Source organism: Tachysurus vachellii, chromosome 1 (genome assembly GCF_030014155.1).
Source record: "Tachysurus vachellii isolate PV-2020 chromosome 1, HZAU_Pvac_v1, whole genome shotgun sequence".
In the NCBI taxonomy this organism is placed as follows: domain Eukaryota; kingdom Metazoa; phylum Chordata; class Actinopteri; order Siluriformes; family Bagridae; genus Tachysurus; species Tachysurus vachellii.
Genome location: NC_083460.1, coordinates 17,654,713 through 17,675,093, shown reverse-complemented (window position 1 = coordinate 17,675,093; position 20,381 = coordinate 17,654,713). Strand labels below are relative to the sequence as shown.

General features: G+C 38.1%; 3 protein-coding genes across 3 annotated transcripts; 2 read left to right on the top strand and 1 right to left on the bottom strand.

Moving 5' to 3' along the window:
• The first annotated feature begins 1,077 nt into the window (after window positions 1–1,077).
• On the top strand, window positions 1,078–5,025 carry cldnj (claudin j). The gene is made up of 2 exons (XM_060875438.1): window positions 1,078–1,715; window positions 4,405–5,025. Exons 1-2 carry the CDS (start codon window positions 1,209–1,211, stop codon window positions 5,023–5,025), a joined length of 1,128 nt encoding a protein of 375 aa, XP_060731421.1. The 5' UTR covers window positions 1,078–1,208.
• A 914-nt stretch (window positions 5,026–5,939) lies between these two features.
• On the top strand, window positions 5,940–7,571 carry LOC132849191 (claudin-4-like). Its single transcript, XM_060875450.1, has one exon. The coding sequence runs from the start codon at window positions 6,141–6,143 to the stop codon at window positions 6,813–6,815; it is 675 nt and encodes a 224-aa protein (XP_060731433.1). The 5' UTR covers window positions 5,940–6,140; the 3' UTR covers window positions 6,816–7,571.
• Window positions 7,572–15,964: 8,393 nt separating this feature from the next.
• On the bottom strand, window positions 15,965–18,578 carry sbds (SBDS ribosome maturation factor). The gene is made up of 5 exons (XM_060875427.1): window positions 18,381–18,578; window positions 17,582–17,711; window positions 16,993–17,193; window positions 16,321–16,485; window positions 15,965–16,161 (listed from the first exon to the last, which is right to left on the bottom strand). Exons 1-5 carry the CDS (start codon window positions 18,506–18,508, stop codon window positions 16,033–16,035), a joined length of 753 nt encoding a protein of 250 aa, XP_060731410.1. The 5' UTR covers window positions 18,509–18,578; the 3' UTR covers window positions 15,965–16,032.
• Between the last annotated feature and the right edge of the window lie 1,803 nt (window positions 18,579–20,381).

The following is a 20,381-nucleotide window of genomic DNA, read 5'->3' as shown; positions in this document are numbered from 1 at the left end:
TATGTGTGTATTACTGAACGTGTTCGAATCAGCACCTTAAAACATTCACTAAGACATTTAAAGGAAAAGTGTCTCTTAACGTCTTCTCCAAAAACTAAAAGACAATAAAAAAGGATTTGCATCTAAATCGGCTCTTACGTGAGTGCGCCGTGATACCGATCTGTGACTCATATGTATTCTAGCTATCTGTTCTGGGCTCCGTGCAAACCGATAACACGGAAACACACATAAAAGAAATTATGAGATTTTTTTTTTGTGTGTGTGTCATTTTGATAGATCAGTTTCCTGCCAAACTAAAGTGACTTCACTCATTTCATCATTACATTGACAAAAAAAATCACAGCACTTACTGAGAGAATAAACATCATATTTTTTGTATATACCTCCATATTTTTGAATGCTCATGACTTATAAGTCACAGTGTGTTTGCATACAAACCAGAGTTCGATATATAACACAGACGCATGCTGAGATTCCTTGAAATGTTGCAACAACAAACTTTTAACTAGGGCCATGGTACAATATGTGACCCCGGCTTACACTGCTCAGTCTGGTAAAACCGGTATTGTGATGAGTGAGAAAGCCTTAAATGACAATACACAACGTTTGTCTAGTAATCTCAGGCTCTGTGCTGGAGAGAGTAAAAGAGTTAATGAGATTTGACAGTATCAGGTGTGGGAATTGCATTGCTGGGTCTTAAGATCTTCCCAAAGCAGTATCTCTTGCTCCTCAGATCATATATATTAAGCTTTCTTCCCTGAGTGTTGTTTTCATGTGGATTAGGTATAAATGTCATTAATAATCTACTTCATTGCCCATCGATTATCTTGTTGTCAATGTTATTCACTTGCATTTACATCTCTGTAGTGTGTTTGCTTACAGACTCGGTTTGTAAAACCAAAACCAGTGTATCTGCATATTTTGCATATTGCCCGGGTGATTTTGAGTTTCCTTCCAAAGAGTTTCAACCACAAGCGTGTAAGCTGATCTTCAGTACAGAATGTAACCCCCCTCCCCGCTTTGTCCATACCATAAAGAATCCTGTAAAGCTGGTATTGTCATGGCTTTGAGAGACAGCCCTAAACGATTGCACACACCTCTTTGCTTTAGCACTAACAGTCTCCTGAACACAATCTCAAACTGATTCTGTGCCGGAGAGAGAAAGAGAAAACGTCTATCGCTGAGTGTTAAACAGATCTGATGTGGAAATGGCATCGGCGGGGCTGCAGATGCTGGGGTGTACGCTAGCTTTAATTGGCTACATCGGGGTGATCATAATCTGTGCCTTGCCCATGTGGCGAGTCACTGCCTTCATAGGAAACAACATTGTGACGTCCCAGATCTTCTGGGAGGGCATTTGGATGACCTGCGTGGTGCAGAGCACAGGTCAGATGCAATGCAAGGTCTACGATTCCATGCTCGCTCTGACTTCGGACCTGCAGGCTGCCCGTGCGATGGTGGTTGTCGCACTGGTGGTGGGCCTCGCAGGGATCTTTATGGCCTTCGCTGCTGGCAAGTGCACCAATTTTATTTCTGAGGGAAATGGCAAAAGCAGGGCATCTATTGCTGCTGGAGTTGTCCTTATCATTGCAGGAGTCCTCACCTTTATTCCTGTGTCCTGGACGGCCAACAGTATAACGAGAGATTTCTACAACCCCTTACTGGTCGATGCCCAAAAGCGTGAGCTGGGGGCTTCACTGTACATCGGATGGGGAGCTGGATTTCTCTTGATGCTAGGAGGAGCACTTCTCTGTTGTTCCTGTCCAAAGAAAGAAGATCATGCGCCATCCGTCACGTATAAGACGGTCAAGTCTAAAGTATCAAGTGCACCCAGCTATGTCGCAGCATCACAGAGGTCTGCCACGCCCACCAAGACCTACATCTAAAAGCTTGTGAAGGACTTTATGCATAAGACTTTGCACAAATGTCTTTAAAATAATGTCTATTTTAAGTTTGAAGACTATTTATACTATTTCACCTGTCCACTATTATTTGAAATTCTGTTGTATGTTCACACTGTACTAAATATATATATGTGCACAATGTTTTATTAGGTTTTTGGCACTGATTGGGCCAAACATATATCGAAGTTCTTCAGATAACCTGCTGTGCAATTAAAATAAATCATTTTTATAAAGGCTATTTTTAGTTTGGTTTCACTGTTTGAGTTTCAACTGATACCACGAATGCTTCACTTCCTCGGCTTGCATCGACGCCCATCAAAAACCTGCTTAGCAACCTGTGTGGAACATCTGATAAGACACACCCATGCCACTAGCATACCGTATCTTTTAAAAGCAAGGAAATAACCAGTTTTGGACATCTTATGTATATTATTACGCTTTATTCTGACTTTTAAAAATGTTATCAGACTTTCTGGGTGGTTTGTAGGCTAAAATGGAACTGGGTGGTTATAAAGTTATATTAGTTGAGACCATCACATCTTTATATGAGGAGCTTTCGTCTTTCCTGATTAAAAAAAAAAAAAAAAAATCATGAGCTAAACTGAATCTTTTCAAATTGTCTAAAATGATTTTATTTGATTTTTCAAGACAAAGTTTTTCTAAAATGCTGCTTTATCTTATGTAAGACTTGATGTGTCCCATTCTCAAAATCTGGGCCTTTAGGTTATATGTTGATGAGTTACACAATGACATCAGCTGTCTTATGTATTTTTTGGCTTTAATCCAATATCTTCTTTCAAAGTGTGAGCTTTCACCCTGGATTATATCAAAACAAATATAAATGACTCAGAGATGATCAGGACGGTTTCTGAGGCCGGTTTTTCTACTAATATTTAACACATAAGTCATAATGCATGATGTGGAATGTGGTTGGAGGATAAGTGGGTAGGAAGATGTGACCATATGTTACTGCTGGAAGGTGGTTATGAATGGTGGATATGGTCAAAACTAAATGTACACCTGAAACAATCACACCCATGTGTCCCCGTTCAGATTTAATTTTCCATTTGCTGTTAGAATAACCTCCACTCTTCTGGGAAGGCTTTCAAATCAGAATTTGGAGGGTGTTTGTGAGGACATTGCGGCTCATTTATCCACAAGAACATTTGAGAGGTCAGACAGTGATGATAGACAGCTGTACTTGGTGCACAGTTGACATTCCAATTTATCCCAGTAGCCCGGTGGGGCTGTGAGGGCAAGCGTTGGTCTTCATTGGCCTTGCTTTGTGCACAGGAACACTGTCATGCTGGAACAGGTTTATGCCTCTTAGTTCCAGTAAAGGGAAATCTTAATGGTACGGCACACAAAGACATTCTAGATAATGATGTGCTTACAGTCTTCTGGTAAATATTTTGGGGAAGAACATCTGGCCAGAGGTGTTGATGGTCAGGAATGTCCACATAGCTTTAAATAAATATATTGTTACAGAAATAGTTACCATATCAACGGTTCGAAGCTTTATATGTGTTTGCTAGTGATCTGAATTACAGCTTGAGTTATTGTTACAGCTTCTATAATAGAAAATTAATAAATACCTTCTGACCAATCAGTGGCGCTGTGGTTCTGTGTGTGCCAGGAGAACAGAACGTTCGCACAACTCTGCCATCTAGTGGTGAACAGCTGAAGTAGAATACAAACTACACTGCATGAGAATATCCTTCAATTGTCTTTATTTATTTGTTTGTTTGTTTGTTTGTTTGTTTGTTTGTTTGTTTTTATATGCATGTTTCTGTGATGCATTCATTAATTTTAGTTGCATTTGTCCTGCACTTTATTTTGGCAATGTAGCCTGCTATCTTTGGCTGGATTACATAATAATTACATTTATTTATAGTGGTTTTGATCTTTCATTACAAAACTCAGCTTCTCTCATTTATTTATACTCATTATTTAAACTTTATTATAAGTATTATATATAACTTATATAACTTTATTATCATTATTTAGACTTAACTTATAAAAGTAAAATACAAGAAAGCTAAGATTAACAACAGCTTAATTCTTCATAACTCAAATTTTAGGTAGCATGAATACAAACTAGCTGAACGCTAACTGCTAGTTATCTTTTAAAGAGATCAGAACATAGCCGAGGTTGAATATCAGCAGATTTCCTTCGTTATCTTTCCTTCGTTATCTTTCGTTATCTACAGTTTAGTTTTGTTAGGAATTTAGATTAAAAGTACATCTTATCACTTCAAAAACTATTAAATGAAAGAAAAATGTAGAGATTAAATATTATAAATTATACTTTGTAAACTTCCTAAAATTATTTGTTCATTTCTTTCCCAGAAAATCAGTTATTCAGCGAGTCTTGGTCATGTTTTTGTCTTTAAAACCTGAAGTGTTTTCAAAAGTCTGGATTTTGAGAAATAAATGCAGTTTGCTATTTTATCTTATTTTTTTTCTCTCTACTTTATTAGACCTCCTTATGGCTCTGCAGGTGCTGGGCATCACACTGTCTATGATTGGCCTGGCTGGTACCATCATCATCTGCGCCTTGCCCATGTGGAAGGTGACGGCGTTTGTGGGCACTAACATCGTGGTGGCGCAGGTCTTCTGGGAAGGTCTGTGGATGACGTGTGTTTACGAGCACACGGGACAGATGCAATGCAAGCTGTACGATGCTTTGCTAGACCTGGACCCAACATTGCAGGCCTCACGTGGTCTCATGGTCACCACCATGGCACTTGCATGTCTCGGGTTCCTCATCTTCCTGCTAGGAGCCGAGTGCACCAACTGTCTCAGTAATCCAAGGGCCAAGGCGAGGATCGTGGTGGCATCAGGTATCACTTTCATGCTTTCGGGACTTGGCACCGCAATTCCTGTTTCCTGGACGGCTGACACCATCATCAGGGACTTCCATAACCCTGTAGTGCACGAGGCTCTGAAGAGAGAGATGGGTGCTGCCATATACGTGGGCTGGGTGACGGCCGGGTTTTTGTTCATCGGAGGGGCAATTCTCTGCACCAGCTGCCCACCAGAGAGGGTCAAACATTTCTCCAGGTATACGGCAACAAAGTCAGGCCCACAAAGCAGCTATGCCTTTAAGAACTATGTGTGAGGTTAAAACTTACCCACTTCATTACTGAGATTAAAATGAAGGCACCTTCATATCACAAAAGGACATTGTTATTGTAATGTTGTGGAATGTTACACGATAACTATTATTCACAGTTTCTTCTAAAAATCTTTTGTTTTTTTGCCATTTATAATAATCTCTCGGTCAGTTTTAATTTATTTATTTTTTTGTTTTTATTTTTACACTTTATGTCTTTCTATGAAACCATATTAAAGAATATGACGTATTTACAGTCCAACTTTTGTGAAGAATTGTTTAAGGATTCCTAAAATGTTCTACTTTTAAGTACAAATTCATTTGATTGCCCTAAACGATTCATCTGATGTTATTTTTGTGTTATGACTGCATGTTTAATCCCATAGTCAAATAATGTAAATACAACCAAAAATGAAAGAAATACAATACCGTGTTAAAAACCCGTCCTCCAGCGACTCAACCTTCATGTCACATAGAATTCATTTCAAAGTCATAGTTTTACGCCTCTAAACCTGTAGTAGTTTTTTCCTTTTTTTTTGTAGAATAAACTTAAATTCTTGTCCTTATGTGAATTATTTTAGAAGTGCTGTTAGATTTGGTGTTAGATATCAGTACAATTTTGATGTGGCACTGATTACAGTTTATTTTTAAGGGATCCATGAAAGAATCCTGATTTTCTTTTTTAACATATTAAAGTTCATGTTTACTCAGTTTACAACTATTATATAGTTTATACCGTTTTTCCTGAAGTATAAAACGAATGTTCTTTGATAGCAGCTTCCTGGTACAAACCTTTAACGTGTGCTCGTGTTCTTATTTGAATAAAATTTGCTTCCATACTACATTCTTTTCCTAATTCTTTGTGTCTTCGAATGCACTGTTGTGGCTCTGCGCACAAAAGAAGTCAAGACAGAGGAGGTTGTTGATTTCACACAGTGACATCGTTGTTTATCCTGCGGGTGAAAGAAAAAAAGAGAAGAGCGACTGAATGTTTTGAAACCATGGATAAAAAACAGCAGTGAATTCTCTGTGGTCTCCACACCCACAGCTGGAATGCAGATCGCCGGGTTTGCTGCAGAACTGAGCTCACAATTTCTTTGTGTTCAACACTGAATCTAATCATGGAGAAGTGGCAGAAGGTTTTCGAGCAGGCCAGTGTCACGTTGGCTGTCTCTGGATGGATCTGTACCATTTTAACCAGGACCCTGTCTGTGTGGCTTGTGACCGGAGCTGTCGATAACACAACAGACACTCTGTCATTGTACTGGGATGGAATATGGTTGAACTGGCAGGAACCGAGGGTAGGAGATTTGCATTGCCACTTCTATCAGTCTCTTTTGTCCCTGTCTGGGCGATTTAACTCCTGGAAAATATCTCTTAATGTTTTGATTGGACTCGGAGTCATTCCCATAGTGCTGTACATAGTGGCCTTGACCGTGTTCGCTCAGAACGTGCGATTCAAGGCAGCAGCTGGGTTTGTTTTTGTTTTATCCGGGCTGTTGATGCTGGTGATTATGAGCTGGATCACTCATGCAACAAACAGTGATTTGGACACATCTATTCCTTTGAAAAGGGAATGGGGGGCATCTTTATATTCTGGCTGGATCGGTATGGTGTTGTATCTGATTGGAGGAGGAGTGCTGAGTACTTGGTGGTTTAAATCAGCTCCAGAGCCACAGGAGCAAATAAGAACAACACAAGGAGCTGCAATGCCAGAACTGGAGGATCCTCTCTTTGCTAGGCACCACGCTGCATTTATTCCGAGTCCTTACAGACAAACCACAAGGCCTATTTAAAAAGACAGAGCTTGAACTCTCGTCTAAACTCACGATACTGTAAAACCTGCTCTGCACTACTGAGGTCATTTTGTACATTTGAGACTTTTCACAACAACCAATTGAGAGCACTTTAAGTCTCAAACTATTAAGCCTTATATTTCATTATTCACAGTAACAGTGTTCTGTGACATCTGTTCAAACTGCAGTTCCCAAATATACAATTTGACATTGTTAATTTTATAATTTATTGCTGTAATACGGCCTCATCGACGCAGGCTTCGGAGTAGGGAACATGCAAAATAATTTAACTTCATTTTTATTAGCACTTTCTTGTACATTGTTATCCTGCTTTTGGATAAAGTTTGTTGTAAGTCAGGTATTTGGCACAAATTTGAGAAGATTATACTGGGTGCAGGGAAAGAGCAGGTTGTCAATACCTCTGGTGATGAATTTTGCACATCCTTTGAAATATAAACTAAGCTATGTTCCAAATGGGGGGCGGAGCTACTTTCTTGGCCATAAAATTATAAAAATGAAAAAATTTGCAGTAGAATTTTTTTTAATTCTGTAGGATATTGAGTGTGATACAAATAATACAAGCAAATTTAAATATTAAAACCTGCACCTTTAGGTTAAGAGAGTAGAGCCTGGCGAGGTGGAAGGGGCTGGAGAAAGATCTGTCATGGGGAGGAATATTTTCTATGCTTCAGTTTGTGTGTTTTCTTCTAATTGTTTTAATAAATCTGTCTGTTGCCTTTCTTGCAGTCATACAAATTTGTATAGAATTTAAATTTTCATAGAAAAAGCGATTCACCTGGATGACCAAGGCTGAAAATATCCAAACACTGGAAAGGAAGCAAAACAACAGACATGATATAATAACAGTTGCAAGATAAAGGCACAGAGAGAAAAGTTAAATTGTTTGAAAAATTGACATGATACAACAGGAGAGAGTAATTGGGGGAGGATGGGAACACAGCGTACAGTGGCCAGGCCAGGAGAGGTAACGATGTATGATGGTGAGGCAAGGGGGCAGAGCGGCGTTCACAGCCAAGCAAGGGGGCAGAGCGGCGTTTGCAATTTATCAAGGGGGGGGGGGGGAGTTTGGTGGATGTCCACTGCACAAAAACAGAGCAAATTTTACAAACCAGCAAGGGGGCGGAGCAGCATCCTCACCTGAGCAAGTGGGGCAGAGTGACAACTTTGGCAGGGCAGGGTGAAATCCTCTACAGGGCACAGGGGCAGAGTTGTGTTCTCCAAAGAGCAATGTCCCCTGTGGAGCAGTGAACAGGAGCAATGCCCAATGTGGGGTAGGGACGGTGGGTAAGGACTCCAGTCAGGGGTGTGGGGAAGCAACCAACGTGTGCCGTTGAACAAAGGACCACAGCCGAAGGGAGGGTTAAATCAGTACTTAAGGCGTTGGACTACTGATCGGAAGGTTGTGAGTTCAAATCCCAGGTCCACCAAGCTACCATTCCTGGGCCCCTGAGCAAGGCCCTTAACCCTCAATTGCTCACCTGTAAGAATGAGATAAACGTAAGCCGCTCTGGACAAGAGGATCTACCAAACGTTGTAAACGTAAATGAGGAAGGGGTGAGAGTCAGGGACAGTGCAAGTGAGTGACATCCTCCAGAGTGGTGTCCTCTGTGGAGCAAGGAGGTGGAGAAACAATTCCCTCTCTGTGGAACTGAATCACATTTCACAAAGTGTTTTGGACACATCTATTCCTTTGAAAAGGGAATGGTTGCATATTTATGTTCCGGCTGGATTGGTATAGTGTTGATTCTGAATGGAGGAGGAGTGCTGAGTATTTGGTGGTTTAAATCAGCTCCAGAGCCACAGGAACAAAGAAGAACAACACAAGCAGCAGCAATGCCAGAATCAGAGGATCCTCTCTTTGTGGACCATCATATGTCCATTCCAAGCATTTTGTCCCTCAACGCTCACTGAACTCATGATACTGTGAAACCTGCTGTACACTTTTGTGTTTGAATTGAGTGAAACTCTGATAAGGAACTACTTACAGATAAGACAGGTTTAAAACATTTCATTATCATATTCCATTATTCACAGCATCAGTGTCCAACATATCAAACTCTGTTCAAAATTATTATTGTATTACTGTACTGTATTATTGACTATAAACTGTAGAGTTTACGAGTACGTGATGTGCACATTAGAAGAAATGAGACATCTGAGATACATTTTTGATTCATTTTTATTTGCACTTTTTCTTGTACAATGTTATCCTGGTGTTGATTCTTTTTTTTTTTTTTTTTTTTTTTTTTTTTTTTTTTTTTTTTTTTATTATGCAAACAGACAATTACAATATTTACAGAAGAGAAATTAGATGCAAAATACGAGTACAAAATACAATATACAAAATGTGTGTGTGTGTGTGTGTGTGTGACTGTAAGTGTAACTGGGTGTGGGAGTGGAGATATATGAATGAAGGAGCATGTAGGGAAGTACAACAGATATAAAATGTGACAGTATCAACAGTAATAGCAATAATAATAATAATAATAATAATAATAATAATAATAATAATAATAATGAAAAAACCCAATTAATAAGAAATAATAATATAGTATTAGCAGTAGTAGTAATGATAAACATATTTACAAATATACTCATGAAGGGGAGGTTAAAGGATCAGGAAGAGGACAAGTAGAAATAGTAGTAGTAATAGCAATAATAATGCTGATACAGCCATTAATAGTAATGATAATAGTAGTACTTATAATAGCAACGATAATAATAATAATAATAATAATAATAATAATAATAATAATAATAATAATGGTAATATTGATACAGCTATTAATAATAAGGTATTATAAAGCTGCTTCTGATACCCCTCATGGCCCTGGCATAGTATAGACCCCCGCCAGCATCATATTACAATGGGCTATCAAGGTGAGGTGCTGCCGGGTCCAGGGTCCCAAAATCCATCCCCATCCCCAGCCGTCCCACACATGCCACGCTTACCCTGTTTGTGTGTTTTTTTTTTGTTGTTGTTTTTTTTTTTTTTTTTTTTGTTTTTGGCTTTCATTGTTATAATCATGATATGTTTATGTCAACTAGTGTATAATGCATTAAAAAAGCATGGCGTGTAGCATGGAACCAGCCCAGTGCAAAGCCCAGGCCGCCATGCCCGCGCCACACTTACCCTATGTGTGTGCTTTTATATATAGATATTAGCTATTTATAAATATATAAAATACACACATATATATATATATATATATATATATATATATATATATATATATATATATATATATTTTTATTTTTTTTTATGCTCCAAATGAATGTGTGCACACCTCATCTAATATGTGATGCATTAAAACAGCGAGACAAGTGATGGGCCAACCGGAGATAAGAAATCTCAGGCATAAGTACAAGCTGGAGGGCGAAAGCCCAATGCCCCCGGCCCCACATCACACCCACCCACAACTAATCAGAACTGCACATGGCATGGTATGCCACATAGTATGCCACATCCAACCAGGGTCCAGAAGCAGCGAAAAAGAGAGAGAGAGAGAGAGAGAGAGAGAGAGAGAGAGAGAGAGAGAGAGAGATTTAAATATAATCTTATAAGTATTTTATTTATATTTGATATTAGTCTGTGTAGCTGCCTCTTCCTGACCCCCCTCCTCCCAATCATGTGTGATTATTGATGGGATTATTGATGGTGTTTCATTGAGGATGGCTTCAGACAAAGAAGGTCACTGGATTCATGACTGTTTGAAGTTAAAGAGAGATGACCAAGAAGGGTGTAATTCTGATGTACTATTTTGAATGGAGGTTAACAAGTTTTCCATGGAGATGTACTCTATTAATAAATTTTTCCAAGTTATAATGTGTATGGTGTTCCTTGATTTCCAGTTCATGAGTATAGTTTTCTTGGCGATAGTTAGAGCCACTAGGAGTAATTGACTGTTTGTACTGTTTAAATTGATTATGGATACGTCACCTAATATACAGAGGGAGGGAGATAGCGGGATGCGACACCCCATAAGGTTGGATAGTGAGTCAATAACATTTTCCCAGAATTTTTTAACTGAGGTGCAAAGCCAAATAGCGTGTAAATAGGTGTCTGGGGTGTTTTGTGTGCAATGTGAGCATGTTTCTGAAGTAAAACCCATTTTAAATAATTTCTGTCCAGTTAGGTGAAATCTATGAAGTACTTTATACTGTATAAGTTGTAAGTTGGCATTTTTTGTCATGAAGTAGATATTTTTGCAGATTTGTGTCCAGAAAGCGGCATTGGGAGCAATGGATAAGTCTGATTCCCATTTAGCATTGGGTAGGCTTAATGTGTTGTCTGATTTGGATATTATTTTATATATTTGAGAGAGTAGTTTTTTTGGTGAGGTTATATTAATTAGTTCTGAAATTGGAGGCGAAAGGTCTAGATTAATTGTCTGAGTGTCGATTTTTGATTGAATAGATGATTTGATTTGTAAATATTCCAAAAAACAATTATTCCCAATGCCGTATTTCTGGACCAAGTGGGAAAATGGTGCCAAGTTATTATTAAGGAGGATGTGTTGAAGTTGTGTGATGCCCTTATCTACCCATGTGCGTAAGTTTAGTGGCTTCTTATTAACTATAAAATCTGGGTTATTCCAGATCGGGGTGTATTTAGATGGTGCAAGAGGGGTGTTTGTGATTTGATGAAATTTCCACCAGGCTGTCAGAGCTGTGGCTATTGTTGGTGATTTAAAACAGTGATGCTTTTTGATTGTCTGACTATAGAAAGGTAATTCTGAAATGTTCATCTCTTTGCAAATTGACTGTTCAACATCTATCCATGTGCTTTCTGATGGGTTAGGATGAATCCATTTGTATATGTTTTGGAGCTGATTGGCCAAAAAGTAGTGGTAGAAATGTGGTGCTTCCAGTCCTCCTTGTGTTTTTGGTTTCTGTAGTGTAGTCAGTTTAATTCTTGGAGTCTTATTTTTCCAATAGAATTTAGTGACGATTGAATCTAGTGATTTAAACCAGGTGAGGGTGGGTAGTGCTGGAGTCATTGTAAATAAATAGTTTAATTTAGGAAGTATAGTCATTTTAATTACTGATATTCTGCCCATAATGGATAGTGGTAAATTCATCCAGCGATGAAGGTCATCATTTATTGTTTTAAGTAATGGAGTAAAGTTGAGCCCAAACAGCTCTGACAGCCTGGGGGAAACATTAATGCCCAAGTATGTGATATAGTTAGTGCACAAAGGAATAGGTGATGTCTGGGATGTCACATCCAAGCTGTTGGAATGTAATGAAAGTATGGCTGATTTACTCCAGTTGATCGAGTATTCAGAGATATTTGAGAATGAATCAATGAGTTTAATCGTTTCTTGTAATGAAGATGAGGGGTCTTGTAAATATAGTAATATATCATCAGCGTAAAGACTAATTTTGTGGTGCATGTTTAGTGTTTGAATTCCTTTAATGTAGCTATTTTGACGGATAGCTGCTGCTAGTGGCTCAATGAAAATGGTAAATAATGAAGGAGAGAGTGGGCATCCTTGTCTAGTCCCCCGTTGCAGTGTGAAGATATGTGATGTTAGTCCATTGGTGATGACAGTGGCTAAAGGTGATGTATACAGAATTTTGATCCAATTAATGAATGACTCCCCAAAACGAAACCTCTCTAATGTGGAAAACAGGAATTTCCAATTGACCCTATCAAAAGCTTTTTCTGCGTCAAGAGTAACTATGATGGTTTTGTTTTTTTGAGTTGATGAATAATGCATCAAGTTAAAAAGTCTGCGTGTGTTGTTGGATGAAAGTCTACCTTTGATGAAACCGGTTTGATCTGGATGGATTATAGATGGTGTGACTTTTTCTATTCTATGAGCTAGTGCTTTGGCGATGATTTTAACGTCTACATTGATTAGGGAAATCGGGCGATAACTTGATGGTAATGTTGGGTCTTTATTTGGTTTAAGAAGGAGTGAAATTGTGGCTGTGTTCATAGTATCTGGAAATTTTGATTTTTGTTTTGATTCAGTAATCATACGGACAAAAAGTGGTGATAAAATGGACCAAAAGTGTTTGTAGAACTCAGCAGGGAATCCATCGGGGCCTGGTGCTTTGTTGTTTGGCATGAGTTTGAGGGCATTAAAAAGTTCATATTCTGATAAGGGAGATTCAAGAGTATGTATTTCATGTTTACTGAGTTGAGGCAGGTTGATATTGTTGAGGAATGAGTCAATGTCTTTCTGATCTGGGTCTTTATTGGAGGAATATAATTTACTATAAAAATTTTGAAAGATTTGATTTATTTCTTCTGGTGAGTTGGTGGATTTCCCTGATGTGTCTACAATCACTGGTATTGTAGCTTTTTCCTTATTTTGTTTGATTTGATTTGCCAAATATTTACCAGATTTGTTATTATGATGGAAGTTTTCTTGTCGTAGTCTATGAATTAGGAATTGTGTATGTTTATTGATTAATTCGTTCAATTTGAGTTTATATTTTCTTAATGAATCCTGTGTTTCTTCTGTTGGGTTATTTATGTTAATGTCTTCTAGTTGTTTAATTTTTTGTTCCAATTCTACTTGTTCATCCCTTTCTTTCCTTTTTTTGTAAACTGAGAATGAAATTATTTTTCCTCTTAGTACTGCTTTTCCTGTTTCCCACAGAAGAGATGGAGATGTTTCCGGGGAGTCATTCATCTCTAGAAAGCATGCCCACTCTCTTTTGAAATAGCTGTCAAAATCATGATCTTTCAGAAGGGATATGTTAAATCGCCATCTGGTGCTGGGTTTATGTTGACTGGTTGTGTTCCATTTTAATGTTACCGGGGCATGATCACTGATGGCTATTGGATGAATCTTTGATTCAGAAATATTTGATATGATAGAATTACTGGTAAGAAAGAAGTCAATGCGGGAATATGAGTGGTGTACTGGTGAGAAAAATGAGTATTCTTTACTGTTAGGATGCTGTAGACGCCAACTATCGCCAAGACCAAAATCACTCATGAACTGTTTTATGGTTTCTGCAGATTTCCAAATGCGTTTATTGCCTAAACTATTACATCTATCTATTGTTGGATCTAGAACTGTATTGAAATCACCTGCAATTATAACTGGACAATTAGAAAAATTTGAAATTGAAGAGAAAAAGGTCTGGAAAAAGGATGGGTCATCTGTGTTTGGGCCATACAAGTTGCCAATTGTGACCGGGCTATTATTAATGGAGATGTTTATAATAATGAATCGTCCTTCAGGGTCTGTAATAGTGGTGTTATGAATAAAAGAGATTTTTTTATTTATTAGAATGCATACTCCTCTTTGTTTTGTGTTGTAGTGAGCCGAAAATAAATGACTGTAATTTGATGATTTAATTTTGTTATAATCTGATTCTGATAGATGTGTTTCTTGCAGGAGACATATGTCGGCTTGTAATTTATTTAAATGATTAAAAACTTTGACCTTCTTTGTCTGAGAACCAAATCCACGAACGTTCCAGGTTACAAAAGTGATAGATGACATGTTTTAGTGATTATGGCAGTTATTGACTCAGGAATGAAAGTGACGTGTTCAGAAAAGCCAGGGAGTAATGTCCTTATCACGATATAGTTGTCCATCTATGTATAATTTGTCCACTGTAATGACTGCCTTTTTTCCTTCATTTATTTTTTGTTTTCGGATTGGGAAGAGTTGTTTCCGGCGTTCGAGAATGACCTTTGGATATTGATCATTGAGTCCATAGTTTGTGCCTTTGAGTTGTTTGCCTTGCCTCTGAACCAGTTCTTTGTGTTTATAGTGTTCGAATTTTGCGATGATCGCTCGTGGTCGGTTGTTGTTGTTTTTTGATCTAATACGGTGAACTCGGTGAAAGGTGATGCTCTGTACTGTTTCCGCCGGTAATTTGAGTTGTTTTATCATGAAATCCTTGACTGATTTTTCGGGGTCGTCTGGAGTTTGTTCCGGGATGCCTGTAAAAACTAAATTGTCCCTCATGCTGCGCGATTGCAAGTCCAAAATGTTTTCTTTCATGGTTTTGTTTTCAGCGACAACGGAAGTGAATTGAACGGTAAGTGCTTGCACGGAGTCCTTTAAAAAGTTATTTTCTTTAGTGAGAGTGTCTATCTGTTCTTGGCTGAATTCTAAGCTGTACCGTAATTCTTGGAATTCCTTGTGTATGACTTCTATGAGTGCAATCCTGGTATCAAGTCCGGTGAGTTTATTTTCGATTGATAGCAGAATATCGCTTACCTCAGTGCAGCACGGCGGTTTGGGTGATGTGGATGGTGTTGTACTTGAGCTGAAAGGTGAATTGGGACGAGGTCTCTTGGAGTTTGGAGTGGAGTTACCTTTACTTTTTTTGTTGTGATCTGGTTTGTCCCTGTTCATGGTGCAGCAGAGTGTGTTGAAGTGCGCGTCGATATATTCTTCGAGCTGATCCAGGTTGTATAATATTATAATCCGGATTTGAAACCGAAAGAGAAAAAAAAAAAAAAAAAAAAAAAAAGAGAGAAAAAATGGAAGGGGGAAAAAACGAGAGAGAGAAAAACAAAAAACAACAAAACAAAATGTTGTAGGTATCCTGGTGTTGATTCTGATCAACTTTGTTTTCATTCAGATACATGGCACACATTTAAGGAGTCAGACTATACTGTAGGGACAGATAGTTTTTTTTACAGGAGCAGGTTGTAAATATTTACACTAGTTTTGAACTTTACACATGATACGAATAACAGGAACATTGACAAACTGCACATTTGAGTCAGATGAGCGGAGGGTGGGTGATGTGGAAGGGGCAGGAACAACATCTGTCATCAGATGAATATTTCCTATGCTTCACTTTTCATGTTGTATTTATTTAAATAAATCTGTCTGTTGTCTGTCTTGCAGTCATACAAATCATTTCGATTTTCACAGAAAACAAACCCCTTAGTTGTGATTTGAGCTGGATTATTAATTACTCACTACTTACTTATTCATGAATTACGGATAAATCCTTCAGGAAGATTTACTGAAACCTCAAACAGTCAACATGCCTAAACTTTTAGAAAATCAACGATTACTGGTCCGTTAAAAAAAGATCACGAGCTATGTTGTGCTACAAACGCTGCTTGAGGCTTCATTAAATCCAGTCTCTGGTTATATAAATCATTTCAAATCATATATTGAAACACAGTCATGATACATAAAAGAAAGATATAATTTAATGTGGAAGTAGTTAGTGTGGCATTAGGAGGCAGATTTAAGACGAGTTATTCCAGTTTCTCATCGCCTTCTTCCACATCTTTCAGGCTGAGAACCTCCACTGAACCTTTGCCTTTTGTCTCACAGCGAATCAGCTCATCAATTTCCCGAAAGCAGCCTGGATCAATTAAACAAACCTATGGGGCAGAAACGTGCCATTTAGTTACATGAACATAAAAGAAAAATGGTGGCAATCAACTCAGAAATGAAGTAAGATTGAGTAAAATTGAGGCCAAAACATAAGGTTTATGCAAACATTCTCACAAAACACAAAAAATCAAACCAAAATCTCTCACCATCTCCAGCTGATCATCAAAGTCTTCACTCTCCACCACCTTTAAGAGCGGTTTAAGTTTCTCTTTCAGTCTCTTCCCGTCTTTAGCTGGCAGGATGAAGCGGAGTCGCATATGAGCTCTCTGTATCTGGATGGATTCCTTCAGCTGTTTGATCACCTCAAGTGCCTAGATGGGTAAAGAATACACAGTGTTTAATAAAAATAATGCCTGCTATTATGAGTGCTGGGATTGTACAGTTTTATTGTTATATTAAGTTATTATTAGAACAAAAAACTGAAAGTAGTTCCAATAGTTTTTAGAGCCCCTGATACATGTGTGTATACAGCTATCTATATGTGTATTCTGTGTGTGTGTGTACATGCCTATATACTCTCTATTTGTGTGTGTATACATCTATCTATCCATCTCTCTCTCTGTATATACATCTATCTATATGTATATGCTGTGTGTGTGTGTGTGTGTGTGTGTGTGTGTGTGTACACACACAAAAAGCATTCTCTCTATACAGACTATATAAATAACATTTTTTTGGCCTAAACATTATTGTACAGCTAAATCTAAAGGCATGTTACATGTCATGGTGATCACACTTGCCTGTTCTGCTCACACGTATAATATAAAATCAGAACAAAACGATAGTTTCCGGCTCAGATACCGGTATATTCTCCTCACCTGTTGTTTCGTGCTCTTAGTGGCTTTGACTGAGTAGTGAATGTCCTTCATAGCTCTTTCGATTAGGTTCACTGTATAAGGACGCTTGGTTTCAGGATTTACACATTTCTCAGCCACAATCGTAGCGATGTCCCGAAACATCTGCTCTTGCTGAGACTGTCGTTCCTTATCGGACACCTGAAGTTCTCCTTTTGCCAGAATCTGTAATGGAAAAGGCAGAAGTTACAACCAGGTATTCACATACACGGTAAATAAAGCAGAAAAACTTCAACCTCAAACATCTAAAAGTGTCACGTTAGTGTTGAAGTGTTTTATTCCTGATCACAAGCTGCGGCTTCCTCTTCTAATTCAAACCCTACTGTTACTGATCATTCTATACAAACTGACTCAACAATTTATTATATTCATGCATGTGGACAATCAGCACAGGTAAATAAACACAGAATAAACACAGAGAAGGCAAATGACAATGTTCTGTTCTAACAATGGTGTGAAAAACATGATGCCCTAATACACACTGACAAAACTCTGTCTTACAGAATTATATAAAGAAATCAAATATTACACTTTTGTTCTAAAGCACATTTACCTGTTTGCAGATTTCTGTTAAGTCTTCTGTCCCAAAGGCTTTTAATAAATCCTCCTTCTTGGCCACTTGCCCCTTGGACACATTTATAAACACTGTAGGGGTCTGAAGAACTTCATCCAGATCTTTCTCTCTGTAACAGTTTAGAAACACAGAGATGATAAAGAAGTGATAAATGAGACACACAGATGATAAACAACTGACAAATCAGACACACAGATGATAAACAACTGACAGATCAAACACAGAGGATAAACAACTGACAAATCAAACACACAGATGATAAACAACTGACAGATCAAACACAGAGATGATAAAGTGATAAATGAGACACACAGATGATAAACAACTGACAGATCAAACACAGAGGATAAACAACTGACAGATCAAACACAGAGGATAAACAACTGACAGATCAAACACAGATGATAAACAACTGACAGATCAAACACAGATGATAAACAACTGACAGATCAAACACAGATGATAAACAACTGACAGATCAAACACAGAGGATAAACAACTGACAGATCAAACACAGAGGATAAACAACTGACAGATCAAACACAGAGGATAAACAACTGACAGATCAAACACAGAGGATAAACAACTGACAGATCAAACACAGAGGATAAACAACTGACAGATCAAACACAGAGGATAAACAACTGACAGATCAAACACAGATGACAGATGAAACACTGCACCGTTGCTGTATAAACAAATCTAGAACTTTAGAATTTAGCTTGTGATTGTTAGCCACAGTTAGCACGAAGAAGCTAATTCTATCTATTATACTTACGCTCCAGATCTCCAGCTCATCACCTTATTCTTATAACACGCGATTTCATACCGTTTCCCCCCTTTTTTCATCCTCACCACCGCCACGTTGGTCAGACGGATCTGATTTGTAGGTGTAAAGATCGACATTTTATCTGCTGCTATAGACGTCACACTACACAAACGTGTCTTTCTTCTTCTTGTGAGCAGTAACTTGTTGAACCGTCTGAAGAGCCCCCTAGTGGCCTGGAAGTGTTAGTGAATAACACTACACTCTAATTCGATTAGATTAGATTCAACACAAGGAATTTGGTTCCAGAAGTTTGTGACTCTCAAAGGTACAGACATAAATAACACTATACTATAGAAGAAAACAATGCAGACGATGAGATACAATATAGACAGAATGAGTATAAAATATAAATATAGAACGAATAAAATATATAAAATATGAATATAGAATATGAACGATCAGTTATGTACATAAAGTCTGGAAGTGCAAATAACAATATTGTGCAATATTATGCTTTTTGTGCAATATACAGCAGCAGTAGTGTGTAATATACAGATGATTTGATGACTGACAGTCCTGATAATGCAGTACTTATGATAAGAAGCAGTGAATATAATTATGGTGAGTTGTTGATCAGGGTGATTGCCTGGGGAAAGAAACTGTTCCTATGTCTGGCAGTTTTAGTAAGCAAAGTTCTGTAGCACCTGCCAGAAGGGAGGACCTGAAAGAGGTTATGTCCAGGGTGCTAAGGGCCAGTAGTGATTTTTCCTGCCCGGTTTCTGGTTCTTGTGTCATACAAGTCCTGGAGAGTGCACAGGGGGGCACCAATTATCTTTTCTGCTGTTCTAACCGTGCGTTGCGGCCTGTTCCTGTCCTGTTTTGTTGCTGCACCAAACCAGATGGTGATGGATGTGCACAGGACAGATTCAATGACTGCAGTGTAGAACAGCATCAACAGCTCCTGTGGCAGACCATGCTTCCTTAATTGACGTAGAAAGTACATCCTCTGCTGGGCCTTTTTGATGATAGAGTTTATGTTGCACTCCCATTTCAGGTCTTGGGAAATGGTAGTGCCCAGAAAATTGAAGGCCTCCATAGATGACACCGGGCCGTTGGATATTTTGAGGGGGAGTAGTGTTTAGGGGTCTTTCCTAAAGTCCACTATCATCTCCACAGTTATGAGGGTGTTTAGCTCCAGACTGTTCTGACTGCACCAGCTTCACCTCCTGACGGTATGCAGATTCATTGCCATCTTGGATGAGACCAATGAGCGTAGTATCATCTGCAAATTTCAGGAGTTTAACAGTTTGGTCACTTGAAGTGCAGTCATTAGTGTAGAGGGAGAATAGCAGAGGGGAGAGGACACATCCCTGTGGAGCACCAGTGCTGATTTTCTGAATGCTGGAGGTGACACCTCCCAGTCTCACCTGTTGTTTTCTGTCTGTCAGGAAGCTCGTGATCCACAGACTTAGTAGCAAGTGCATTATATACAGTGTTTACAAGAGTTAAATAAGTTAAATAAAGTGGTAATATGGAAGTAATTTACAGACATGTAAATTAAAACACATCTAATGACGTGTGCTGTGATTTATTAAGTCATATACTGGATTCTAAATAAATAACAAGTTCATTCATTTTATGTTCAGGTTTGATGATATTAAAGCTACTGTATATAACTCTAAATTTATTTTACACGTTTTACACTTAAGGGTGTAATATGACTTGACCAATAAGACCATTACTCTAAAGCATGAGATTAATATATTAAAGTCTTTAATTCACTAAATGTGTTTATTTCAGTAACAACATATATTTTACATATATGTTGTACATATTTTATTATGAATTCAGGGAGTCTAACCTGTAAAAAAAATGCTTTTCTCAGTAAAGACACAAAAAAAACAAAGCTTTTTGGAAAACCATGAGCCTACTTTTCATTTAATATTTAAAGATTATGTAATAAATGGTAGTCACTCTGGGAAAGGGTGTCTGCTTAATGCCAGAAATGTA

What these genes read in the sequence shown, in the direction of transcription:
- cldnj (XM_060875438.1), top strand. Translation starts at nt 1,209, where the DNA reads ATGGCATCGGCGGGGCTGCAGATGCTGGGGTGTACGCTAGCTTTAATT. An exon ending in CACTGTACATCGGATGGGGA is followed by an intron (nt 1,716 to 4,404) that starts GCTGGATTTCTC and finishes ATGGCTCTGCAG; the next exon opens with GTGCTGGGCATCACACTGTC.
- LOC132849191 (XM_060875450.1), top strand. Translation starts at nt 6,141, where the DNA reads ATGGAGAAGTGGCAGAAGGTTTTCGAGCAGGCCAGTGTCACGTTGGCT.
- sbds (XM_060875427.1), bottom strand. Translation starts at nt 18,508, where the DNA reads ATGTCGATCTTTACACCTACAAATCAGATCCGTCTGACCAACGTGGCG. An exon ending in TAACAGAAATCTGCAAACAG is followed by an intron (nt 17,194 to 17,581) that starts GTAAATGTGCTT and finishes TTTCCATTACAG; the next exon opens with ATTCTGGCAAAAGGAGAACT. An exon ending in CTAAGAGCACGAAACAACAG is followed by an intron (nt 16,486 to 16,992) that starts GTGAGGAGAATA and finishes TTACCCATCTAG; the next exon opens with GCACTTGAGGTGATCAAACA.